The 27,998-nt window shown below is 42.2% G+C and overlaps 1 protein-coding gene across 2 annotated transcripts in view; it reads right to left on the reverse strand.

Annotated features, from left to right (window-relative positions):
- EPHA4 (EPH receptor A4) overlaps window positions 1-27,998 on the reverse strand; it is a 160,842-nt gene that overhangs the window by 14,143 nt on the left and 118,701 nt on the right. For both annotated transcript variants that reach the window (XM_079975858.1, XM_079975859.1), the window contains exons 6-14: window positions 26,691-26,815; window positions 25,356-25,515; window positions 21,290-21,401; window positions 14,857-14,915; window positions 13,697-13,810; window positions 12,769-12,954; window positions 5,765-5,826; window positions 4,430-4,639; window positions 98-247 (exon numbers count right to left, since the gene is read on the reverse strand). In XM_079975858.1, the coding sequence (XP_079831984.1) occupies window positions 98-247; window positions 4,430-4,639; window positions 5,765-5,826; window positions 12,769-12,954; window positions 13,697-13,810; window positions 14,857-14,915; window positions 21,290-21,401; window positions 25,356-25,515; window positions 26,691-26,815 (1,178 nt within the window). The remainder of the gene's footprint in view (window positions 1-97; window positions 248-4,429; window positions 4,640-5,764; window positions 5,827-12,768; window positions 12,955-13,696; window positions 13,811-14,856; window positions 14,916-21,289; window positions 21,402-25,355; window positions 25,516-26,690; window positions 26,816-27,998) is intronic.

Raw genomic sequence — 27,998 nt, forward strand, 5'->3', positions numbered from 1 at the left:
TGTATTTCAGAGTACACATGTACAGGAATGCAGTTACTGATATCAGATACCTAGGTCTAACATTGGCAGTATTTAGATGAAGGTGAAGATTACTTACATCTTGATTGGACATATCCCAATAAGGCCTCTCTCCATAGGACATCACTTCCCACATTACAATTCCATAACTCCAGACGTCACTAGCTGATGTAAATTTACGATAGGCAATTGCTTCTGGCGCAGTCCACCTGATGGGAATCTTCCCACCCTTCAAATAAATCAACAAAGGCATTTATATAAAAGCAAGCACTTTAGGTTTATGTCAACATTATACATCATCATTTATCAAAGCAATGGGGTGATGTTCATGAGAAGATTGAAAAGAAAAATCACAAAAATTACACGTCTATTCAGCCTACAGAGAAAATGAATATTTTCTCTTGACATAGCTCCTCCAAATATCAGTATCTTTAAAATAAATAAAAAATCAAGTTTCTAGTCTTTATGGCTGAACCAATGGTCTTGAAAACATGTGGTGTAGAAAATGCTGAATAGAATTTTAAGTTGTTTGGGCTTCGCAGGTCTTTGCCTTTTCCCATGACAAGCAGAGCAGACTATATTATGGGGGGAAAGCAAGATTGTGCATTAATCTGCATAATTTATACAGGTTGTGGAAATCTGCTTTTTAAATTCAGAATTTAGGTTATCCTGGCACAGATTTATTTATTTTTTAATTGTACAAACCACACACACAAAATTGGTCCAATGCCGTTTCTAACAAAGAAGGAAACGTCATCCATTGGCTTTTTGTCACAGGTATGGGAACCAGGAAACTGGAATATTATTACCAGCACGTAAGTATTCCACTTCTTAAGGCTAGGATTAATGCAGCTAGGAGTTCACAAAGTATCGGTCACAGGATTATAACTGCATACTTAATATTTCGATACTTGCTATGAATGCAAGAGCTTTGCTAATGTGATCTTGCATGTCTGTTGCTATTGCCAGGCTTGTTTGTCCAGTTCTTCAACATATATGTCTCCAGCTGCAGCCCACACTTATCAGAGAACTCTGGAATCTGTCCATAACTGGTGAACAAATTGTCCAAAGTCATATATCCTCAAGTGCTTTTTGAGCACATACACTGTTTGCTCCTAAGTAGAACATTTGGGAGCTGCTGTTGTGAAGCATGTCTAATCATATCATTAGTAATTTAGTAATGGCTTAAAAGTAATACCATCCTCATTATTTGATTTAGCTTCTCTTGAAAGAAAGAAAAAAGATTTCTCCTTTTGTTTATGCTAATGAACAAGGTGTTCTTAATTGAGTTTCAGGTTTTCTGCAGTTCCATTTGCAGAAAGTCATTAAAAAACCACCCAAAGATTTTGTAGTTTATTGCTGCGGATCATTTCCCACCCCACCCCCAGTATGCTTTCATGATTTCTATCATAGCTAATGATCTCATATTCCTGCCTTTCTCTCTCTCTCCACCCCCCACCCGTTCTCCAATATATGCCTTCTATGGCATCAATATGGTGCTCCCATGAAAGCTTGCAAAATTTGCATTCATTCCCCACATGCCACTATCACACAAACCCCCCCAAACATGTCTGATAACTAGTTTGTTACCCTTGGGGTGATTTTATGATGCCATACAGGACTTGTCCCTTCAACAACGTAGAACTCTGAATTTATATATTAGAAGACCTAGTCTTACTGAACAACACTTGAGGAGGAACTGTCATGGCACGGCAACCTTTTAGAATTATTTGAGAGTGTCAACAGATTTGTGCATAGGGCTAATCAAATGAACTTTTATCTTTTTTTCTTTTTAATTTAATTTTTTAATTTTTAATTTTTTCTTATAAATCAGTCTAAAACTGTCTAAAGAACAAGGGAGATATAAAGTGTAAATGGTGGTTCCCAAAGATTGAAAGGATGTAAATAATGGGATCTGTCTTAAGATACAGTGCTATTGTTTTATACAGTATGTCCACATCTTACACACATTTAATTTGCACAAATTTAACTATATGTGGGTACGGTGAGGATGCTCTCATGAGATCTTGTGGGAAGTTGGATTGCCCCATGAGATCTCGTGGGAGCATTCCTACCAGTCCCAGAGGCAGCACAATAAACAGGCTTTGGCTGAGAACCATCAAAATGGGGGTGACTGAAAAACAGCCTAACACATTGGTGATGATAGCTGCTGCAGGAAATTTTGAGAACACACGTAGATTTCTTGCACTCATGGTTTTCAGTGCCTCTGAATGGTGGCCAAGTTACAGCTTTTTTCATTTAATATAGCAATGAATAAAAGTCCATTTAACCAACAGAACCCTTATGATTGACTCGGCTTTCAATAGTATTAATGGGTGGTTGTTGTTTTTTTAAAAAGAACAATTATAATTTGAGATTCCTTCTGGTTACTCAACCATGGAACACATCCAAATTGTCCTGAATAGTGATACCAAAACAAGACAATGTACTGTGATGCAAATTATAGATATTTGTTGTAGTTCTGTTGGAAGGGAAAACACTTTACTATATTTGCACTCACCAAATTGAAAGGGAGGCTTTTCAATGCTTTGCCTCCTGCCCTTCTGTTTGAACACAGCTCTCTCGAAATCTGTCTTGGCTCAAAACCCCACTGCCCTTGTTAGTGGGAAATTGCAGGGCTGGGCAGCATTAAACACTCACAAGGCAAATTGCACCCCCACCCCCACCCCCCAAATTTAATGAACTGCATGTTCATTACAGGGGAAATGTGAGAATTAAACAGCACAAACTGGGTTTCCTAACAGTCTCTGCACTTGGGAGAACAGATGGAGAATTGCAGGCATTTAAAGGCAAAACATCTAACAAAAATTACAAATCTACATTATAAACCTTGTACCTCCTTTTATCCTGATGTGTATAAACTTCAAGGATGTTTGTGATCATCAGGATATTGCTTTACAAGCTGCAGTATTTGCCTCATTAGACTTTACATGCTGATGACTAAAACCCATCTAGCAAAGTCAGTAAAACAATGCATATAAAATCTTAATGTTCTACATCTTTAGGCATCAGACATAAATACATTCATATGCGGGATCATGCCACTGATGTCACTGGCACACAAACCCATGTGACTTTCATAAGCTCCCCTTGTTTTTGTAATAAATGGCAATGTGTTTGTCCTTAGTAATGACAAAGAATGCCACAAGGTATGTGTTATTAGCAATGTTAGGTATGCATGCACATATACGTGCGCGCGCGCGCACACACACACACACCTCTTTATCTGTCTGTCTATATGTAGATACCTACATGCACTCACCAGGATCAATAGTGATTCATGTAACTTGGTACTTCCTACAGTAACCAGCAGTGTCCCTCCAGGTTTTCTAACAAAGCCCTCTCTACCAGATGTAACTGGAGATTGCAGGGATACAACCTGAGAGCTTTGGCATGCATTGCATGTCCTCCACCGTATTGGCATACTCAAATCTTTGCAAAAGCAGAAAGAACTTAAAACTCAATGGCTGAAATTCTGACACTAATGTAACCAGAGCCTGTATGTTTCTGTATGACAGGCACACCTTGCATGCAGGCTTTCTCCAGTGTGGCTGGTTCCTGCAAACCAATAAACCAATCAAGACCTTTTAACTTCCTCTCCAGAGGGGAGTTTACTCGTGTGAGAGAACTACCCTGGAGGTGGTTGTATGGATGGTGATGAAGCTTTATGAGCACATGGGGATTAGGATCATGGTGACCATATCAGCTTTGATAGCTCAGCTATTTAGAGCATGGTGCTGATAATGCCAAGGTTGCAGGTTCGATCCCTGGATGGGACAGCTGGTTGGACTAGATGATCCTTGGAGTCCCTTTCAACTCTATGATTCTATAATCCATGTTCAAAAAAGGCCAGATCTGTATCACAGCATCTGTATCAATGTCCCAGAAGTTATGGATGCAAGGAACGTGCAAGGAACCCTGATGTCCCTGACTGATCCAAGAAGAAGAGTTTGGATTTGATATCCCGCTTTATCACTACCCTAAGGCGTCTCAAAGCGGCTAACAATCTCCTTTCCCTTCCTCCCCCACAACAAACACTCTGTGAGGTGAGTGAGGCTGAGAGACTTCAGAGAAGTGTGACTAGCCCAAGGTCACTCAGCAGCTGCATGTGGAGGAGCAGGGACGCGAACCCGGTTCACCAGATTACGAATCCATCGCCCTTAACCACTACACTACACTGGCTCATTGGAATGTCAGAAGCACAGGACTATTTTTAACCTAAGGTTAAAGGGACATGAATGGAGGAGTCACACAGCAGCTGTCTCAAGTATATGTAGGCTATACAACTTCGGGGCTGTTGTGATTACAAATGTCTTTTGCATGTACATTAAATAGTGATGGGAAAATGAGTGATATAGCTAAGAATGGCTTGAAATATTTCGTGCCTTACCCTGGTAGTGTAGGCTGCTTCGGGGTCATCTTCCAGAACACGTGACATGCCAAAGTCAGAAACTTTACAGACCAAGTTGCTGTTCACTAGTATGTTTCGAGCAGCCAGATCCCGATGTACATAGCTCATGTCAGACAAATACTTCATCCCAGAGCCAATGCCTCGAAGCATTCCTACCAGCTGGATTACAGTAAATCTGCCATCATTCTTCTGTAATAAATAAATAAGTAAGAAACTGTGTAACATTTGCAGTGAAAACTGCCAAATAATATATCCCGCTTTGGCTTTATCTCAGGGTTCCTTAAACATTTTAAGCCTTCCACTCTCCGGATACCTGCTGAACTCAGAACCAACAATCTCCATGTGTTCGGAGTTGGTTGTATCATGGTTGCAAAGTTTGGTGGCTTGGGATAGTATGATCAAACTAGCATTAAACCACAGAAACAAAGTAACAGCTCTTTCTAATCACTATTCTGCCAAATCACACTATGGAACTTGTTCCAACAGGAGGCAGTGATGGCCAACAATTTGGATGGGTTTAAAAGATGGTCAGACAAATTCAGGGAAGAAAGGGCTATTGATGGCTATGCTCTGCTGCCACAGTTGGAGGCAGCAATGATTCTGAATACCAGATGCTGGAAACCACAGGAGAGGAGAGGGCTAGGATCCTGCTTGCTGGCTCCCCATTGGTTGGTCATTGTAAGAACAGGATGCTGGACTACGGGCTACTGGCCTGATCCAGCAGGCTCTTCTCATGTTCTTAGGAGTAAGGCGATTAAGTGTCCAGCAACCTCCGCAAAACGTGGATTTGTGAGGGTTCACCAATAGTGAGAATTCAAGCTATCCAGCAGCTTGTAAGGGAGGAACCTACCTGAGGAGCCTGTGTCTCCCCAGAGATTTTGTTTCACGTCCCTCTCAGTATCCCATTTGTCAAAGGGGGCCTGCCACACAGTTTAAGAACCGCGGTCACATCTTTTTAAGAACTGTACCATCACATTACTGCATTCCTTGCCAACTAGCCCTATAATTCACCAGCAAAGCACAGTCCGGTGGCTATTGTACTAGCTTCCTGGGATGTGTGGAATGTTCCAGTTTTAATTAGCCCACCGCACCGTGAGACTTTTTAATGAGCATTTTAATCAAACCTGCTTCTGATTAAACATGGATTATTTAGAGCTTACTATTTTATACTTCACTTCTATGCAGCCTGCCTTCCTACCCCTCCCTGCAGAAAAGCACACTCGTAAGCATCTTACAAGCATAATTCTGTCTCATCTTTAATGATAAGGATATCATAATACAAATCTTTGGGTTTATTCTATTACAGGCACCTACCCTGAGGAAGGCATCCAAAGAACCATTCTCCATGTACTCAGTTATGATCATGACTGGTTTGCCTAGAAATTTGGGAGGGAAAAAACACAATTCATAGATGCAGACAATTAGGGGAGGCAGAAAGCTTTAAAAATAAAAAAAATCATAATAATGTAACTCCAAAGTTCCAAGCTTCTTCCTCAGCTGGAGTGAGCCAGAAAAGAAATAATGCAAGGCTGACGTGTTCCAGAGTTCCAGCCAGAAAATTAACACTTTAGCTGACTCATTGACAAGGTCTTTAACTACGGTACACACCACGGTCTCCAGAGAATTTAAGAATCCATAATTGCTCTCTAAAGAAGAAATGGTGATGCAGTAATAGACCCAAATAGGCCTATTTGCACTTGGAGTAATGTAAAGATAATTGCATCGTTTGCTAGGGAATTTGTATGTCCGTAGGCATTTGGCTGAGAGAAATCAAAGTTATGGTTTGAAGGATGTGGACTGTCAGCTGTAAGCGCAGATTCAGGTGTGGCATAAACAGTAATTTCCCTTCTATTTACTTAATCCGTAGCATTTATTTTGCCATGTAAAAACATGCTTTACCCATTTCCTCCGTACTGACGGAGGCAGGGTCAAATTAGTCAATGAACTATGTTGCAGACAACGTACACTTTAACAGAAATAGAGAAGTGTAAAGTAATGCTGGGTTGCACACAGTTATGTTATTCTAGAGTGATCCTATCATGGGATGAGGAAGAGATTCTGTGATGGAGTAACCATTACATCCTGCCAGCTTGCTGAGGTGAGGGCGGGTGGTAGGAGCAGAGTTTTATCATGTTGCTTCTCATTGACTTCAAAGGTAGAGAAAACTACACCAGCTGAAGGGTTGGCATAGTGCTGGGAAATTTGGGAGGGCTATGTCAGGGGAAAGGGGGGGGGGGCTTTGAATTCGCTAGACCCAGAATGCCCCACTTTGTCCCCACCACGGCAGGGTATAGATGGTGGCACATCTACGGTGAACTTTCCTTGGGCATGTCAATAAGTTACTGGTGGTACAGGTGTCATTCTGCCTGTAGACCTTTCTTTCCACTGTTGGAGCAGTAGTTATGCCTCTTTCCCAGATACCCTGCTGCCTAAATCCATGATGATTAAATATAATCTATTAATATGTTTAATAACAGCAGCTATTGGCATTGTCCTGAAAATACCTTGCAGACAGGGTTGGTTTGCACATAACCCTAAACCATGGTTTAGTGCTACATGGATGAGCTAGAATGAACTCAAGTGAAGTCTTGGACTTATACACTCTCCCTCATTTTCCTGCGCAGTGAGGATAAGGACTTCATTAGCATTTGCTTTCAGTGTCCAAGAATCCTGGCTACTTGTTACAAACAAAACAGAGATGATAGTTTAAAACAAACTTGGGCTGGTTTAATAAGCCAGCTTTATGATTCATGGTTGAATCTGACTTCTTTAAAAACTGGCTAGGGTTTGTTTTAAACCACAGTGGTATGAAACAGCCCGCCAGGATTCCTTGAAATAAAAAACATATGCCAGCAAAGTCCTTCTTCTGGAAAGAGAAGCGGGAAGGAGGAGCTGTTAGCCCAAGGCCTAGCTGAGGCCCATTCCATAGTTTAGTGTTACATTACTTATAAACTAACCCATTTCACGTAACTAACTGTCCTCAAAGGGAATTGCTTCTTTCAAGTTCAAATGTGTGAGCATTCCTAATGATTGCCTAAGATCCACAATTCTAAAAGACTAAGATAGGGCTTGTTAGCCAGGCACAGGAACTCATGGGAGAGAGTAGCTAATTTTTCTAAACCTCTTCCATTCTAAATTTTGTTTTATAATATGCCATGAATGGATCAGGAGGTGAGGCTTTCACGTATACTCTTATTTGGGTAAACAGAATGTGTTTGTGTGTGGAAAGATCTGGAGTAAAAGAAAACATATTTTAACAGAACAACAAAAAAAATCAATCTGCTCAAACGTTTGCTTAGGAAAATTGCGGGTCTGTGAAATATTTTCACACGGAGTAGCTCCTATAATTGTATCTACATTAGCACATTTTTCACTCAGCAGGTTACCTCTACTTGCAATTCTACTAGGAGCTCCTATTTCAGAAATAACTTTTTCTGATTAGAAAACAGTATGCTAAGGCATATTAATAGCCTGTACCTCTTTCACTTTTCCATTTTTATTTAGGGACAGCTGGCCTGAGGCCAGCCTCTCCACAGAACCTGTATGTTCATGATTCCCTTGCTACTTCAGCTAGTGCCAAAACATTCATGTCCCTCATCTTATTCCACGTTTACGTATGCAAGCCAGTCTTTACGTTAAAGTGAAATGGAAATCAGGCATCTGCAGCCCTAACTATCTTATTTGCATGAGTCAAAGTTGTTTTTCCCCCCTGTGCACATGCACAAAAATCCAGGGCAGCTGTATCAATATGAGCTTAGAAATTCTGGCCGGGAATAAAAATACTTAAAGGCAAAGGCTGAGGAAAACCACCCTCTTGATATATGAACATTCACCCCTCCCAATATTCATCAGTGAGTAAGGAACCCACTTAGATCCAATCTGCATATTTCCCCATGTCATTTACACTTTGCAACTGTGACTTAGAGTCACTTGACAGAACAAATACATCTAAATAGGTTTTAATTAACCTTCTGCAATCAAAAGGTACTTTGTCAATTTAAAGAAATAAGAGACACTCTTCATTTGAATATATTAATGCACAACTCCATTAGTTATTGAACCTAGGCAATGCAGTGTTGAAGGGGTGACAAAGAGGTCTACATGGAGTCAAAGCACTGTCTTATCCCTCTTGGACTGTGATTTTGCAGCCAGCATATGGTAGACCCTGTGTGGAACTGAGTAATTGGAGGGATCCACTGTTTGATGGAATTTGATTGCACGCTTTGGAAAGCACTAAACAACTTTCTTATTTAAAGTATGATGTATTGGATTCAGTGGCGGACCTGTTTGATTTCGGTACCATCGTCTTGTGACTGCAAAAGTAACCATACAATATGAACAAATGTAGCCATAGACTTTTCTCCTGGGAGTTTAATTGGGGTAGCTTGTCATCATGAAGTTGATTATTAATAGCACTTGACTTGCCACTAATAGTGCGTTCATACTAGTCTCTTTCCTCATCTCTCTCTCTCACCCACACAAACACGCACCCACACATCTGCCCCAACAATCGATCTTGTGTTGCAATTTCAGAAACTTTAAATGCACCCATTTTTCACCAAGGCTCTGTAAACATACAGGGGAAAATTGAGATAAATGTCTACTTAAGAAACTCTGTTTGCCAAATGGTGATGGCTTGGAGGTGTCTACGATGGTTTGTAGCAAAAGCATGAACTACAGGGAGCCTGGCAATAGAAGACACTTGGTTTGGTCTCCCACCTTCTGCTGGGAATTTAAAATCATTTTAATGCAGTGACAAGTACATTATGCAAATAGTATGCACTCATTTATAACTGTTACAGCTGTACCAGCTTTTTTTTGGGGGGGGCGTTAAAAGCCTCAGTGGGATTTCAATACAAAGATTCCCTTGTTGATTCTCTGTTTTACCAAGGTGGTATGAAAATCAATGTCTGTAGCAAACACATGGTGGCCTAAAAAGAAACCTCTTTTTGAAGGAAATATACCTGTAACATGTATGCTTTCAAGCACATTTTGATTTGATGTAGTATAATGCTCTACTTAATATCCAAATAAAATAGCCAGTTAACCAACCAACCAAACAAACAAAACAAACACACAATTCCAAGTTTGTGTGTTTCCAGCAATTACAGAAACAAGCCCTGGTCACAACTTGTAGAATATAGTTCAAAAAAACCTATGCTATCAATTCATTACCATGATTTTAACCAATTAATTATCAGGCTTTAACAATTTAATCAGTTTCTGAAATGTATATATTTGTACAAATTAAAGCATTTCATTTAAAGGGCTTAGGTTCCTCAATGAAGTTGAAGATCCCATTTTTAAAAGCAGAGTCACAACTGGCCCGTTCATCAAGGCTATACTGGTTGAAGTAGCTAAATGGACTATGCTGCCTTTATTTGCACATGTGAATAGCTCAGCTGGATAGAGCATGGTGTTGCTGATAACACCAAGGTTGCAGGTTTGATCCCCGTATGGGACAGCTGCATATTCCTGCATTGCTGGGGATTGAACTAGATTATCTTTAGGGTCTCCTCCAACTCTAAAATTCTATGGTTCCATGGTTTCCAAGAAAATTTGATGAAATTTCTGTCAACAGCTCCCTCCACTGACGGCCTGCCATGTCCCCAAACCACATGATTCCTCTCACCCCCTCAGCATTGGATTTTGGGACAGCAGCAAGGAGTGACTGGGAAAACATTTCAGGGGCAGAACACTGTTCACAACTCTTGGAATCCAACCCACTGTGCTGGAATGAACTCAGTGCCTTCCAGATAATGCATTACTTTCTCAGTGAGGAAAGGGAGGTTCACACATCCCAGACTCATACCAGGATTTCCTTAGAAAGGAAAAAAAATCTTAAGAAACAATGAAAACCCATTGCTATTAGTTCCATGCTGCAGGCAGTTCACTGGCACTTTGAGACTGATATGTTTAATTTGTGATTCCTGGGGCAACACAAGCTGACAGAGCTAAGGTGTTTGTTCTTCTGCAGTAATTTTTGAGCATACCAGATTCTTAATACTGGCAGAATCAAGGGAGGTGCTGTCATGGACTAGCTGGAGGCAGAGGAGTGATGGGAGGAACAAGCTGGCCTCCAAGGGAAGAAGGTTCAGATCCAGGGGATTGGCATTGGGATGACAACGAGTGGTCAGAGGGAAAAGAGGGAGCAGACTGGGGTGGGGGGAGGCATTGGAAGCTGAAGAGGTAACAGCGTTTAGTGAGCTGTTGGCAAAAGACAGCCCAGAAGCAGAGGCTAGAGTGGAGAGGGGGCAAGAAGCAGAGATGAAGCAGGCTGCAGAAGAATCCAGGGAGTCTCCTTCTCCTGATGCAAGAAGCTTCCTTCCATGCCTGGTCTCCCAGAACATGCAGGAAAATGAAGGAGGTGGACAAATGAGAGACAAGAAGACGAAGCCTTAGGCTGCTAAGGAAGGAACATGGGAGGAGCCTTAGAGAGCAGTGGGAAGGCGGGGACTACTCCCACTTGGACTACTGCAATGCGCTCTATTTGGGGCTACCTTTGAAGGTGACCCGGAAACTACAACTAATCCAGAACGTGGCAGCCAGACTGGTGACTGGGAGCGGCCGCCGAGACCATATAAAACCGGTCTTGAAAGACCTACATTGGCTCCCAGTACGTTTCCAAGCACAATTCAAAGTGTTGGTGCTGACCTTTAAAGCCCTAAACGGCCTCGGTCCAGTATATCTGAAGGAGCGTCTCCACCCCCATCGTTCTACCCGGACACTGAGGTCCAGCACCGAGGGCCTTCTGGCGGTTCCCTCACTGTGAGAAACCAAGTTACAGGGAACCAGGCAGAGGGCCTTCTCGGTAGTGGCGCCCTCCCTGTGGAACGCCCTCCCACCAGATATCAAAGAGAACAACAACTACCAGACTTTTAGAAGACATCTGAAGGCAGCCCTGTTTAGGGACGCTTTTAATGTTTGATGTATTACATTATTTTAATTTTTTTTGGAAGCCGCCCAGAGTGGCTGGGGAAGCCCAGCCAGACGGGCGGGGTATAAATCAATTATTATTATTATTATTATTATTATTATTATTATTATTCAGTTCTCGCGACTGCCTCATTGGGGCATGACCTACTGGGAAGAGTTGCTGGGATCACTAGGCCTGCATTGCTTTGGTTTCTTTGAATAAAGAGTTAACTTCGCTAACCCCGGGTATTTTACCGGTAACCTACTCCTGTCTCCAGCTCCTGAAAGGCACGCTGCTTGCTCACAGTACCAATAGCACAGAGCTACATTTTCACAAAGCCCGGATATAGCTGGGATACGCTACAAGTTTTGCGTGCGTGTGAGTTCCCCAATATTTTGCTCAAGCAAAGACAATTAAAAACAACAATAAACAGACAAAAGTTCTGCCCTACAACCAGCGACTGCAATCCTAAGAAAAATAGGACCTGAAATATAAACAGATACTTTCTTTTTTAAAAAAGAAAAGAATACTGGCCATGTTTTGAAGCTATATTCAGTGATCTATCTGGATCAGAGCCACCTCAAACAGTGAGGGCCTCTCCAGCATACTTTTACTTGGGTTTGCAAGCTTCACAGGTGCATTTCAGTTCTGGCTTGAAAATCACGACTGTGGGGTTTTGCTCTCTTCTGGCTTAGACTGGCGTTCATTGGTACAGTGACTGCTAATCATCTTTAAAAGGGAGAGAAGAGAGGAGGGGGATATATTCTTGACCAGGTGTTGCTTGAAATAGAAGCAACGGCACCAAAGACGAAAATCAGAAAGAGCACACAAACATGCCTCTTGCTAAGGACAGGGTTATTTTCTTTTGAAAGGCCTGCTCCCTACATCTGTGCCTAAAGAATTAAAGCATAAAAGCTCACAGGTTTATTGTGCTTGGTCTCTTATGAAATATTTTAGGTGCATTGATTACCATCTGCTTTCCCTTCATCCGACTGAAAGTCACTGCAATCCTAAAAAGAGAGAGATGACTTTCAGACGTACCCACCTGGCATACCAATAAAAAGAGGTGGAAAAAAACTCACTTCAAACCAAAGCATCCTTCTATCACATTCCTCCTTACTCCTTAATACTGTGTAGTATTACATTTCCTTGTAAAACTATGCACAACTTGCTCAAAGATAGGGTATCGGCTGCAACCATAAAACCATTTATAGCTGACAACAAGATTAATGACAAGTGCTACACTGATTTCCTCCTATTAGCTATCGGTGGATCTGTTCCATCTGTCATTTCAAAGCAGGAATGGCAAAAGCTCTGTGCTGATTTAATTTCATAGTGACTTCCAAACTGTCCTGGTCAAAGACATGATCACACATTTGGCAACAGGTTGTGGCCTACTTACATTTCGTAACCACCCCTTCCAAGTGGATGATGTTGGGATGGTCAAATTGTCCCATGATACTGGCCTCACTCAAGAAGTCCCTTCTTTGTTTGTCTGTGTATCCAGCTTTCAGTGTCTTGATAGCAACACAGATCTCCCTCTTTCCCGGCACCTTCAAACGGCCACTGCAAACTTCACCAAATTCACCTGCAGAGAAGGGAGACCCAAAGGACAACCATGAAAGACCTGATGGCAACTAAGTCACTGTGTGATTTTAACTCCATGATGTTTTAATTGATGCCATAGAGATTCTAGAAGATTCTGTGAATGTTTGCTAACCTTCAGTTTTGGTTATTCGTATGTGTAATACACTTTCCAATCTCCTTTGGGATTTTCTTTTTGCTTGGCTTACTTATTTTAGTCTTTTTGTGAGGGGGAATACAATATGACTATGGTGAACAACAGCAAAACAGTTGTTTTATTCAACTAAATTAATTCACTGAGGAGTGTTTACCTTGCTGAGAAGGTAAACAACTTTATTTAAATGTCTTTGTAAGCTATCTTGAAGATTGAAAATGTAGAAAGGTGAGATAGAAAACTGCCAAATAAATAATGAAATGAAACAATTTTCAGGAAATTAAAACCACAGTAAACCTTCCATCATTATGAATCTATTACAGTGGTACTTCTGGATGTGAACAGGACCTGTTCCAGAGCCCCATTCGCATCCTGAAGAAAATGCAACCCACATCTGCGCATGCCGCGATTCACTGCGTCTGCGCATGACGTCATTTTGAGCATCTGCACATGCGCGAGCGGTGAAACCCGGAAGTAACGCGTTCCATTACTTCTGGGTCGCCAGGGAGCGCAACCTAAAAACATGAAACCCGAAGCTATTTTAACCCGAGGTATGACTGTAGTGTCTAACATGGTCATGACTTGAGCTTACCGACACCAATGACTTTTTCAATCTTTATGCAGGAAGCATCAATTTCTTTGGCAAATTCTCGCACAGCTTGGTTGGGGTCCTCATATGTAAAGGGATCAACATACGTTCTAACACCTGCAACACAAAGATGCCTTGTCTAGTTATGTAATCCATGTACAAATGAAGGATCATTAGTTTATATTTGCAGTGGACAGTCAAAAGGCTGGGTGACAAAATAAATACACACCCACAAAAATTCAGTCATGTGCTTTAATATGCAGAGATGTGTCTTCTTTATACATTCAAATAGATAATCAGGCTTTGCCCTGGGAATGAATTGATCTGGTACCTGAACTACATTAAAGGCCAGCCTACCACAAAAATATATAAATTTAGGATAAAAGGGCAAAGTGCTGATCATTTTGTACAACGGAGGAAGCTTTTACACATTAACAACATACTCTTAGATAAGTGGGTTTTGGATTGGATTGTAAATTGTGTGAATAGCAACACAGCAATGGTAAACCAGCAAGCAACTGGGTTTCTGAGCAAGTATATTTTGAGCAGCAACACAGCTTTTTGGTGACAGCATGAAAAACAAATGAGCAGCATATTGGTAGAGCTAGATAGCTGTTCATGCCCCAGATCTATATTTGAACCAGAACTTTTCAATCTGTTTCAGTTCCCCACACTGAACCTCAAACTGTAACTTCAATTGACAGCACAATCCTAAACACATCTACTCAGGAATAAGTCCCATTGAGATCAAGCCCACTCCATATTATCCAGTCTCCAAATAAATCCTGCAACATTATAAAAAAGCAAGTAATGTGAAAGTATGACATCATGTCTCCCAACCCACTGAATATTCCTCAAGTAAAGAGGCTCTTTTCTGCTCGTTAGGTATGTTTAGGCACTACGTTGATCACATACAATTAAGCGCTGCTTTTACAAGGGGCTGCTTGTGTGAGATGTGAGTCTACCCTTTGGAAAAGGCTACCAACTACGAAACCACATAACCAATGCAGCTTGTGAACCGGGACACAAATTCTCAGCTTTGGAGAAAGCAAGCTGCAAAGTCACATCTAAGGAAATGTCATATCTTATTTTCTAAGCTTCAGAACACACACAGGACATGCTTTCTGAACCAGATCGGAAAACCAAGCATCAATGTTTTTTACCTTGATTCAAATGTTTCTCCTCATCTGCTTCTTGCTTGGCCTTACTATACTTGCTCCGTCTGTTGGAATGAAAGAAAGAGCAAATCAAAATAAATATCTTACTTAGTGGTGAACTCAAGTGTCTTCTGGGCCTGCCAAGACCTGAATCACTGTGCCTGCCAAAACAAGTTCTCTGTGCTACCGTAGTTGATGACTTAACACAGCCCCACCTGCATTACAAGAGTTGTCAGATTGCTTATATTGCATTAATTGTTGCCATCAAAGAAAAGAACCTTGCATTTGAGGAAAATGGATTTTTGTATGTGCATCTTGCTTCAAAATGTAAATCTTCATCATCATCATCATCATCTGTGGCCAGTTTTGAAAAGGTTAAATAATTTCGATGTGAGCAAACAATTGAAAAGTGTGTGTTAATGACGAGATTTGTATGTAAAAATAGTAAGAAGTCTTCTGGCACCTTAAATCTGGAACTATTTATTATGTCACAAACTTTCATAGTCCATTCCAGAAGCATTATCCTGAACTGCAGGTACATATACATACAGTGGGATATACACACAGGTCACAAGGAAATGAAATATAGAAAAATGCAGCATACGTGTAATCAACAGATTCTCAAGTAGATTCTAGCTCATATTTCAATGTGAACAGCAACATACACCTGATAAAACTATTTTAATTCTACACGTGTGAACATTAATCCTACAGATTAATATTAAGACTATACATATAATGACACATGAAAGGCTCATAATATTTGCAACCTTAGCTGCTGTCATTTTTTAAAAGCCCTTTGATAAACAAAGATCTAAGGGAATCTAATAAAAGAAGTGCTTTGGTAAAGGAAAGATTTTCACATGGTAAAGAACATTTACAAAGTTCAGCTGGTCCCTGCATCTCTCTAGGTTCTCAGGATCTCAGGGTCAGAACAGGAAAATTCCGAAAGCACAAGTACTATTTAGCAATTATAATTCAATGTTTCCCCCAAGTGAGTCTACTGCTGCTGTTTTTGTTTTTCCTATGGGAACCTACGGCTTTTCTTTAATATTGCCGACATCAGAACTTTCATGGGTGTCACAGGAAACATTTTGGGCACTGTTGTGTATATTTGCCAACAAAAAAAGAAACAAGCCTGACCACATGTGATCACTACTCATCCTTCTTATGAAGGCAATTAAGCAATTTTAATTGTGACTGCATATAAATGTTGTCTTTTCTAAGTATAAAAATTAGAGTATACTGGGCAGAGGATGCGGTAGAAATCAATATGCAATTTGATCCCCTGCCTCTAAAAGATAGAAGAATTTAACGCCTATCATTGCTTATTAGTTGTAAGAGCAGCCCCCATGCAGTGCAATCCTAGACTTATCTACCCAAAACCAAATCTCATTGAGCTCAATGGGGCTTACTTTCAGGTAGGTGCGTGCAGGATTGCAATGTAATGCTCCTACATGAGCGAAGGAGTGCATATACAGTGGTACCTCAGGTTAAGTACTTAATTCGTTCCGGAGGTCCGTACTTAACCTGAAACTGTTCTTAACCTGAAGCACCAGATTAGCTAATGGGGCCTCCTGCTGCTTCTGTGCCACCGGAGCACGATTTCTGTCCTCATCCTGAAGCAAAGTTCTTAACCTGAAGCACTATTTCTGCGTTAGCGGAGTCTGTAACCTGAAGCATATATAACCTGAGGTACCACTGTATGCCCAACTGTTACACAAGCACTTCATGGTACACATTATACCAACAAAGACATCCCAGGACAAACACACTGGAAATGCATCCTGAAGGGCGATATAGACATTTCTGTAAGAAGCAAATGTGAAGGCCTGCTCACTCTAAAGTATCCCCATTGATTTGGTGTGCCAGTGCAATATAATAATCTATTCAGAATGAGCTGAATAGATTATTATATTGCAACTGGCACACAACACACTGAATTTTACAACAAACCCCCAAGGAATAATTATGTTATGGATGGGCAGGGAGGAAGCCCCCAGTAACTTTTAAAATCCTAGTTATCGTTCTTTGGTCTAAAAGAGCACCACTGCGGGAAAAACTCCCTCTCCCCTCCCCCCCCAAGAGGGAAGCTAGAAGGAAGCGCAATGAATACTTTTCAGTCTTTAATTACAGCTTATTAGCTTCTAAATAAAGGCTTCCCAACCTCCTATTCACTTCAGCTCTACCTTTGTCACCTGTTGAGCTTTTGCTCAGGGCGGGAAACTGCTGGGGCCTTTTGTCTTGAAAAGATACTTTCCTCTTGCCCCCCCCCCCCATCTGCTCATTACTGAGTCACTGGGAGGGCATGGGAAGTTCTCAGGAGGCCCTGAGGAATGCTGGACACAAACTGACATTCACAGACAGCTCACCTGAATGACAGAAAGAAACCTTTGTCGCAGAGCTCAGCCCCGTAATTACAGGGATTTGGGTGACAGTGATTAAATGGGAGGCGGGGATCAGGAAGGGAAAGCAGGCGCTGTGGAAAAACTGCAGGGGTCAGAGAGGCAGGCAAAGCCTACAGGTGGGACTTCCAGATAAAAAAGAGGCGGGTCCTCAGCCTGACAGGCATGCACCGCAAATGACAAAGTGGGAGCCAAGGGGTATTAGCAGGTATTGTAGCAAAACAGCAGGAGCCCCACAAGCTTCTCTCCCAGTCAAGCCAACGCACCAGAGTTGGCAACTCCAGCCTTTGACAGGCCAATGTGGAGAACACAAAGGCAGCTCAAAGATTCCTGAATAGTGTGTTCCCAAACAGAAGGATATGACAAGGTGGCATGCCAGGGGAATCATCCCTACAGGGGCCTTGGTGGAGCTCTGGCTGTTTCATTTGAGATCTCTGGCTTTACCAAGCTTGTGATATAATAAAGAATTCTAAGATCCAAAACCTAACATGACCCATTCTGCCTTCTAATTCTTCTTTTACAAAACACCCTGCGGCACTAATTTTCAGGGCTCTCAATGTGTTGCTCTGGAATCCTTTCACTTTTATTTATTATTTACAGAAAATGTTTCAATCCCGCCCTTCCGTTCTAAAATCAGCACTGAAGGAGAAGTGTACAGCAGTTTTAGAAACCGATAAAAATATACTTTAAAACACCGCAGCAGCATAATAGATGCAAATGGTTTGCTCAGAGAATGAACCAGCATCAAGTTTTCTAGAGATTACTGGGTGACCAATCAGTAGGTGAGTATCAAGAGTTTGTTTCCAAGATGACTCCCTGTGCAAGGCCAAATTCTACCATCTTTGCTTTTACACCTTGAGAGGCAGTCTTTCAGGGAACACGCCCCTGACAAGTCAATTGACATCAAGTTTTAACAAAATCACAGCCTTGGCAATTTAACCATTAACTTTAAAATATTAATTGGAAGCCAGAAGCAGTTTGGTCTTGGGGGGGGGGGGGTGATTGATGTCAGGTCATTTAGGATCACCAGGACATTTAGGATCACCATTTGGGGAGAGTGGGAGAAATCATCCACAGCCACAAGATTGAGTAGGGGGTAGCAGAACCAGAAAAAAACCTCAGGGGTGGGGCTCAGGGAGGAAGCTCAGACCCCATCAAACAACTGTATGAGGTAGCCAAAGCCATGCATTCCAACTCCTAACCTCTGAAAATGCACAAAATTGCTGTTTGAAATAGCTATGCTTGATGAAAGCTGCTGTGAAACATTCAAGCTGCTATCCATCCTTTGCTGATTTGAGCCAGCACTAAAAGATTTAATACTCTTTTTTCTCAGTTCACATTTGCTTCTTGCTAAAGTCATGGCGAGGGATGCGGGTGGCACTGTGGTCTAAACCAATCGGAAGGTTGATGGTTCGAATCCCCGCAACGTGGTGAGCTCCCGTTGCTCGGTCCCAGCTGCTGCCAACCTAGCAGTTCGAAAGCATGTCAAAGTGCAAATAGGTACTGCTCCGGCAGCAAGGTAAACGGCGTTTCCATGTTCTGCTCTGGTTTCACCAGAAGCGGCTTAGTCATGCTGGCCACATGACCCGGAAAAACTGTCTGCGGATAAACTTTGGCTCCCTCGGCCAGTAAAGCGAGATGAGCGCCAAAACCCCAGAGTCGTTCACGACTGGACTTAACTGTCAGGGGTCCTTTACCTCTACCTTTAAAGGCATGGTGAAGCATTTGCCTGAACATATGAAGTGGTGCTGGGGGCAGAGTTTGCATCCATACCACTCACAGTTCACCTGAACATACCCCATGTGGTGGTGCCTTATTTTCTTCCTAGGTCGTGGCAGCACTTCTAGCTTAAAAACTGGGTTTTAAGTTTACAAACAAGCCTAGTAAGTAAATTTTGGTATCCAGAAAAGAAACTTGGATGTCCCTCACAGAGAGACTTGCTTAGCTTGCATTACTTAATGATGCTGTTCATTAAGTAATACAGACTGTGAAGAATGTAGAAATCACTGAGCATCCGGCAAGGGGAACTATGGGACTTTCTTTGAGCGTTTCATTTGCTGCACAAGATCTGTACAGCTCTTGGTGTTTTCCATGTCAGAAGAGCTACATCTTTGAGCCCATTCCCCATTTATCCTTCCCCCAGAAGGGGCTGGGCCAAGCTCCCATTCTTAATAGTATGGACACCTCTTTATTTGTTTCCATCCAATTGGAACCCTTCCAAGGAAGAGATAACTAAGGAGGCGGCTTGAGGGTGAAATAAGTGTTGGCGGCAAACACATCAGCTCCTCCAGCAAGTCTGTCAGCTACCTGGCTCCCAACAGCCTTTCCTTTGACAGCTTTATGGCCACTACTAAAGAGAATCAATAGGAGGGCAAGGGGTTGACGTTTCATTTTCTAAAAAGTGATCCATTGAGGACCAATCACCAGGCACTGTTTATCAGCCTAGGGAAGTGGCATTTTATAAAAAAAATAAAAATGGGGAAGCTGGTAAAGGAATAATCTCAGCCAGACTCGGCAGCCAGAATCCTCCAAGGTGGCAACTCGTAATTAGAAATCCAATGCACCTCACTATCAATCCTGCCTTAAATAATAAAGTGATCAATAAAAGCAGAGGGGGTTTCAAGTCATCAGGCTCAGTGATGCTATTTTCTGTAGCAATGGCTTTTAATAAACCTATCTCTCTGCAATACATTTTCATATGTACTTTCCCTCCTGTCAGCGTGGAGGCTGGTGAACCAGGCGAACCACCCACTGAAATCCATTACGGCGAACGACTACTTATCAGATATTATAACCCCATGGATTTAACAGTGTGTGCTTTTCTTTTTTTTAAAGGAGAAAACAATTTGCAGTAAGAAAGTGAAACAAAAGGAACCTGATCTTATTTATAGAGTACAAGAACATAAAAACAGCCCTGCTGGATCAGACTAAATATTCATCTAGTCCACTGTCGTATTTTCAGTAGTTGTCAGCCAGGTGCTTTTGGGAAGTGCAGAAAGCGGCCGTGAAGACGATACCCCTTTCCCATGGTTTAAGTCCAAGCAACTGATATTCAAAGGGACACTTATTCTGAACCTGAACTCTGTTACTAGCCTATCTTGTAGGACATTTGTGAGGAGATCCCCTCCCATTCATTTTTGATGCTTTTCTTGATTGGGAAAAGAAAGAGAACTACTTCCCCATCATCTTAATCACCTTCTCCCCCCCCCCAAAAAAAAAAAACATGCTAATTTTAAGCATTTGGGGATGGAAAAGCAATATTCTCTTTATTTAACCTTTTATTCCAGGGACTATGTGGTCTTAATAACTTCCTTTTCTTTATTCTGCCTTCCTATCCCCACCTCAGGCTAGTCCAGGAAAATACTACTGAGCAGACTGTTTTTTAAAAGCCAAACCCATAAATGTATTTACACTTCTAGAAGCTGAAATAATTGCTTTCCTGTCTTTGGGAGCCTGGTGATGGAAAAAAAGCGTTGTCTAACCTGCCTGGCATACAAAATTGTGGAATTTAGTGTTTAAGTGCACCTTCCTTTTTGTTCTGCAGAGGCAACAACTACTGATGTGGCCAAATGCAGAAGCCATCAGAAAATCAAGGCGGCATCTTTTCTCTCTCCGTATAAGCTCAGATGCAGGGGGTTGTTCCGTTTCTCCACCCCCATTCCCCATTGCCCTGGCACTTCTCCTATAAAATGCTGTCAGCCCAGAATGATGCATTCATTAAAACCCTACATCAAATTACAGTCTCTCTTTAGATCTCATGTTGTTGGCTTGCATCTTAAAACCTCCCACCACCACCAGCCTATCCCTAGGATTGGTTTTGCATTTGAAGGGCAAATAACTCCAGAACTATTACCATTACACTGCATGCTGCTGTGGTAGCGATGTTGAGAAGATCAAAGCAACACAGGAGAGGGCTTGTGATGCAAATGCACTGTTTATGATGCTAATCAAAGAATTTAGCTTTGTTTGGGGGAGAGACAAAAAGCTGCCTCCTGAAAGAGAAGGGGGGAAAGAAGGGGAGCTTAAGTTCTTACCTCCTGCTGATGACAAAGGCAGCAATGAGAATGACCACAAGGACAACACTGCCAGCCACGGAGACCAGAAGGACTGTGGGGTTGGTACCTTCGCCAATGATGGGAGACGGGACTAGAAAGAGAAAAAGATATCTGTTAACATTCTGTAGTTATGTTACAGGCAGGAACAACACAGGGAAGAGTGCTTGGTTCTGCAGCTGATGGGCAGACAGACGCAGTTCAATGCACCACTCAAAGCCACTCTTGGGCCTTTTCATTAGCTATTCATTTGCCATAATTTTCCAGGAGGGCCTTAATTAGCAAAAGGCATTATGCTCAATAATGGTTTTGGGGGGAAACTCATCGAGAATAAGGACTCCCCTCTTTCTCCCCTTCATGTCTACCCTGAGAGTATAATGGCTGATTTAGCGCCCACTGAGCTGCTTCCCATTTTATTTGATTTAAAATGGACCAGATGCTCATTCCTTGACTATGAGCAAGAGGCAGACTCAAACAGAACAAGATGTTTTCGACTGTCTTAAAGCGGGCTAGAGCACGGCCCGTTTTCATGTGCACTGCCTGAGGGATGTTAACACCAATAGGCACAACCTGAACTGATTAACGTTTCTCTGTGCAATGGAAATTAAATATCCTTTGCCGCCTGTTATCTCAAGAAGCCATCATGCTTTTTACGTCTGTTGAATGCAGACAGAATGTACAAATAGCTGTACATTTTACTTCCAAAGTGGGGAGACCAAGGGACTGAAGAATGAGACCACCAGTTAGGTGTAGTGCAAGCCACAGTTTTATCAAATGAGAACTTTTGTATTTGATGGGAAAATATGTGATTGGCAGTTGTTATTGGCAGTCTGATTGCCAAGAGTGTCATCTAGAGCAGGAAATAAGTGAATGCACAAAGCCACCATATCAGCTAGGGTTATTGGTCTATCCAGCACAATATTGCCTTCCCTGATAGCCAGTCTCAGGCTGAGGTCTTTCTTATCCCTGTTCACTGGGATCATTTAAGTGGAGCGCTAGTAATCGAACATGCAGACTTTTCGAAGGAGAACATGTGCTCTACCACTGAGCTATGCACTGATCAGCACAACTGCTGAACAGCTCAGGCAGGATGGAATGTCTTGTGGCTATGGACAACTTGGATTCATCCTGCAGAAAATAATCCTTATAGAGCAGGGTGGTCCAACTTTTCATACAAAGTAGGCCACCAGAATACTTCAACACGGAACCCACAGGCCTCACACTGCCTTTTTGCATGTGGGGGGCAAGAGCTAAGCCAAAATTTGACCCTCACTCAGCCCTCATGCTGTCTTCCCAAAGCCAGAGAAGTGAGGCGCAGGTCTTTGGGAAGGCGGCCCGAGGCTCTGACACAATCCTAGAGCCCTCCAACCTTATTCCCCAAGTTGGGAAAATGCTAACTAGTCTTTGGAAAGGAGCTGGGAGGACCCTGTCAAGAGCCCTCATGCCTCCTTCCCAAAGCCCAACACCTCACCTGCCTGACTTTGGGAAGGCAGCATGAGAGCTGGGATCATGGGTGTAGACAGGATTTTTGTTGGGGGGCAGGCCTATTGTTGGGGGGGGGCAGAACCTCAGTTATTGATTGGGGAGCACCGAAAAAGGCCTTAAGGGCCACATGCGATCCACAGGCCAGCCACGTACTGGACTGTCCTGTTGTAGAGATTGGCTGCCTGCAATATTGAATCACTTAAGCTCATAATGAAGAGGGTTTCTAGGAAATCACCCTGCTTACTATGGTCCCTGACCAACACTATAGTTTTGTGGCTTCAACTGAAGAGCTAACCACTAGTTCTAAGCAGAAGCAAAACAGAGGCTCGCCATGACAAAGGACCAAAATAATATGGGAGCGAGATAAAATGGATTCCATCAGCAGGCAGCCCAAACCCATAGCAAGGTCAAAATGTAAGAATGACAAGAATTAAACGAGAATTGATGGGATCAAGCACAGATAGGAAGGGTGGGTATGCAGGGAGGGCAAAGAAAAAGCCTCTTTTTGGACTTTTCTGCTAGAGGAAGCCTGAGGAGAAAAGTTTCCACTGATGCCTGCCTCCAATATTTCCCACCCCAAGTGAACTGGCATGAGGGTGATTGGCAAAGAGGAAGGACTGGTCAGCCCTTGCAGACAGTTAAGCCCCCCTTTCTCTGCTGTGCCAGGCTCAAACTGAGGACCAAAGGTGGGGTAGCCACTTGTGGTCATTTGTAATAAAAGTATAAGGGGAACACACAATGTTCCTCCCTAGCACGTATCCATGTATAACATGCTTATCTTGAGAGAACTAATAATTATTATAAGGAATTTATTCTTTGCCACTTGAGATGTGCAGATTTATGCATAGAACTCATGTTAGCATTAAAGGAAGCCAAGCCATTAAATTCCCCCCCCCCCCCATGAATCAATGGGGGATCTTGCTGCAGAGTAATACACAATGTATTGTTCTATCGTTCCTTATTAAGACTTCCTCATTAAAATGTTGAAAACAGCTTGCATCAAACACACAGGATATGCAAATGCTAGCAAATACCATGTTTGCTGTGGGCGGATTTACGTAACTGCTTTATTTCATCCACAATGTGATTTTCTGCATTCACTCTCTGGATCCTATGAACATGCGTTTCAAAGTCCTGGTTCTTGAACACTTCCAAATATAGATGCATGAACACAATCCAAATGAACACAACACTTCCAAATATAGATGAATGAACACTTGCTGTACTGTTCACAAGTGCAGAATCAAAATGGATACGCTCTACAGTGAGAGGGAATGCATGATTGCCACAGAAAAGGTTTCTCCTGCGACCTTCTCTCCTGTAAACGTCTAGTGACATGATCTCACCACACTGCACATCCCTTGTCATGAGCCCTGTGGAGACTTTTTGGCTGGTCAGAGAGGGAGGTGGAATGAGAAGAGTACAGGGGCAAGTTGTGCTCACGAGTGTGTTGATCTGGATGTGGTGGTGGGGGGGAGTGGTGTGTTGGGAGAAAGCCCTGCCCCAGCGGCATCAGATGTCCCACCTGTTGAAGATCGGAAACCATACAGTCCAGTCTCCACCCTGCCTTCAGCTAGCAAAGCATTTCCCATCCCAGGGAAGGCATGTGAGCCTAGGTCGGAAAGTGGCCCTGACTCCATCTTCAGGTGCAAACAGACTTGGTCTACCTGCAGGAGTGCCCAGCTCTGTTCCTTGGCAAGACATCCACTAGAATGACTGTGCTTGCTCCACTCTTCAAAGGGAGAGTCAATGGTTGAGACATTGTATCTTACAGCACTGTTTTGAATGCCTGACCTGTATACCTGTAACCTGAATTTTGGAATAAAGCCTTTGGTAATAATCAATCCTAGGGTCTGAATGAGGCATCTACGTTGGGGAGCCGGACATCACTTGACTGGCAGCTGCTTGCAGAAGTGGGGAGACTTGCAGAAGGGAGACAGGATATCCTGCATTTTCTAGGTTATTAATGGAAGAGACTGGGAAAGGAAAATTTTGATCTATTAGAGTCTAAGGATGTTGTGAGGATTTTGCTGCTTAACAGGACCTGCTTGATCCCTGTCATAGTATTTGCATGATGGCGATGATTGTATTTAGTCCATACTTTCCAAGAAAAAGTTACAAAATATATAAAATACCAAACACCTTGCTAATCATTTAAAACCAAATACACAGAATAAATAACACATTTAAAACGTGTGCATCTAACAATAACTATAAAAAGGATAAATCCTACTCCACTCCTCTAACAGGCCGTAAATCATAACCTAGTATGATCTAAGGGTGTATGTTTTTTAAGCCTTGGTACACAGGTTTCTTTTGCATTTCTTTTGGGGGGAAATGTCCTTCATTTCCAATCTGAGAAGAAGCCATGGAAAGAAAAGTCTGTGATCTGGCACATTCAGACGTCTGATCAAGGCCAAGCACTTCAAAGAGATTCTGAACCAACAAGAAACCCATTCATTTGTATTCAATTAAGTTAAATGCAGTGCTGTTTCAAAATGGTGACAGGAGGAGAAAGGATGCCCAGGATTATACCAGTGAGAGATGTGTTATTATTACCTACCAGTGTTGGTTGTGAACTCAAAGGGTCCACTGAAGTCTCCATAGCCAGCTGCTGTCCTTGCTCTCACATGGAAGACGTATGAAGTCAAGGGATTCAGGCCCTTGATATCAGTGTTTCTGGCAGCCGTTTTCACAATGCGATAGCTGCGTTCATTTTGGTCCTACCAAGGGAAAAAGACAGAAAGAAGAGCAAATAAACAGTGCTCTGTGAACTCTGGAACTTTACCTGTTGCCTAATCTGTGATAAGGATGTTACTAACAGGGACAGAATTTTCAAAGGAGCACTGGAAACTTTATTTTTTTGTTATCTTCAGTGATATGGGAGATTGGCAGACTTGTACATTTTATCATTCTTCTTTGGCTGAAGTCAAAGGAGTGATCGAGGAGTGATTAACTGATAGTCAGTTAATCACTGCTTTGCTTTGCTTTTTTTTTTTTAAGGCAAGTGAATATGTTTTTGGAAATCATCTGAGATTGTAATCACAATCCTTCTGATGAACAAATAGAACTTTATTGTCCATGCTCAATTCTTTCTCTTCCACCTCTTCCAGTTTAGAACTGTGAGAAATGCCTGCCAAGCACTCTTCTCTCCCCTTCCTCCTTTGCTCCCCTCTCCTTAAAAGTGGATTCTGGTTTTTTTCTGTTTGGAAAATGTGTCAGGAAAAAATGCTATAATCTTGTTCCAATAAAAATCTACAACTCATTTTGGGCATTATTAGAAAAGCAAATAAGGTGAAGGGGGTGGGGGAGAGGGAGAGAGAGAGAGAAAGTAATTGTTCATTTTGCAGAGAACCTTGAGAGGAAATAGCTCTTTCCATAGATCTGAACTGGGGGAGGAACAAATTATTTGTAGAAATGTCTCCATATAACTTGAAGGAGGTGAAGAAAGTAATTTCCTTTCCTTTATTTTCTATTAAAATCTATCAAACCGCCACCATCATTCTGGGCAAAAGCTATCAGCTCATACAGAGATCATTATTATTACTGTGCTATATACTTCATTATTACACATCTGTCTCTGTTGTAAGGCTAATGTTGCACTACTTCTCTGCTCTATTGATTCTCATTATAAATAGCCCCACTGGAATCAGATAGTTCCTACGGTGAGAGAAAATACAAAATGACACCAGTACTACAGAGCAAAGGGGGGAGGGAGTGCAATATGTTATTCAGTACAACTGCTAAAATGTATGAAATGTCAAACTGGATATGATTTTATAGGCAAACAAACTTGTTGCTGATAATGACCATTTACACAATGACAAAGGTAAACCTATTTGGCCCTGGCATCCAACATAATGGAAGAAAAAATCATCTCTCCAGGATGAATTAATACCTTTTCATAATATTTGACTTCATATTCCAAGATGACTCCATTCGGCCTGTCAGGTTCCAGCCAAGCCAGTGCCACACTGTGCCTCGTTATTTCTTTAGCTTGGATCAAAGCAATTTGAGATGGAGCTGCCAAGAGAGAAAGGAGGGAAATGTTATACAATGGCTCCCAGAAGAGCCCTAAGTGTAGGAGGATGCTGGCTGTTTTGTCTTTTGCACAAATGCAATGTAAGATCCCTTGGACACACTCACCAAAGCAACTCAACACAGGCCTAGCCTTAGGCATGTTGGCTCCACGGGAAAACTATTACAACACTGTCCATGCAGTAAATTGTACTATATAGCCTGTGGGCCTGTGAGGAGCCTCCTCCTTTCCCACCACATTGGTCTGATGGCTCTGTGCCCACCTTTCATTCTTTTAGGACTCGGACCCCTGATGAGGTCTTTCAAGCTACCCTGGCAAGGCGTAGTAATGAAATATTCTTTGATGAAATCAGTAGCATGCATTCATTCATCAGGTCTGATGGTACATTTGTACCACACTGAAACCAGCAAAAAGCATCTCTGGCTACATACAATAAAGTTTAAGCTACCACGCTACATAAAAATTAAGCAACAATCATTAGTGAGGTAGAGTCCAAAGAAGGAGGACTGGCCACCTAATTTATTGGATTAGTTCTCCCAGATTAATTTAGGATTGGACTCGGGCCCCATCTAGAACCTGGGCCAATCTAAATTGATCAATTTAATCGCTCGCTCACTCGCTCGCTCGCTCGCTCGTGCGCGCACGCACACACACACACACAATGCAAGCCCTCCTATTCCCCTCCCTCTCCATGAACCTTCCTGTCACTTTCAGGCAATTTGAAAAGGTGGCATGAAGCAAGCAGGAGTTGCGACTGAGGAAACTCTTGGATAGTGCCCCCTGAAAAGGACCTCAATGGGAACCTTTAATACCTGGAAAGGTATGGGAGAAAGGTATCCTCTAGGCCCTGCAAAACTTTACATGATGTTGGGAGTAGGACAAGGCCCAGAGGACTTTGTCCTCCCATTTTAACCTTCCTGTGTGTTACAGTCTTCCAATGAGGTCCTTCTCAGGTAGCCGCCATTAACTGAGTTCAGGTGGTTGGTGAGAGGGCATTTCCATAATATATAATTTATTTATAATATAGTTGGAAGGGACCCTGAGGATCATCTAGTCCAAGCTTCTGCAATGTAGGAATATGCAGCTGTCCTGGATGGAGATTAAGCTTGCAACCTTGGCATTATCAGCACCATACTCTAACCAACTGAGCTAGAGCCTATATACTAC

This window comes from Podarcis cretensis (genome assembly GCF_951804945.1).
Source record: "Podarcis cretensis genome assembly, chromosome: 5".
Taxonomy (NCBI): domain Eukaryota; kingdom Metazoa; phylum Chordata; class Lepidosauria; order Squamata; family Lacertidae; genus Podarcis; species Podarcis cretensis.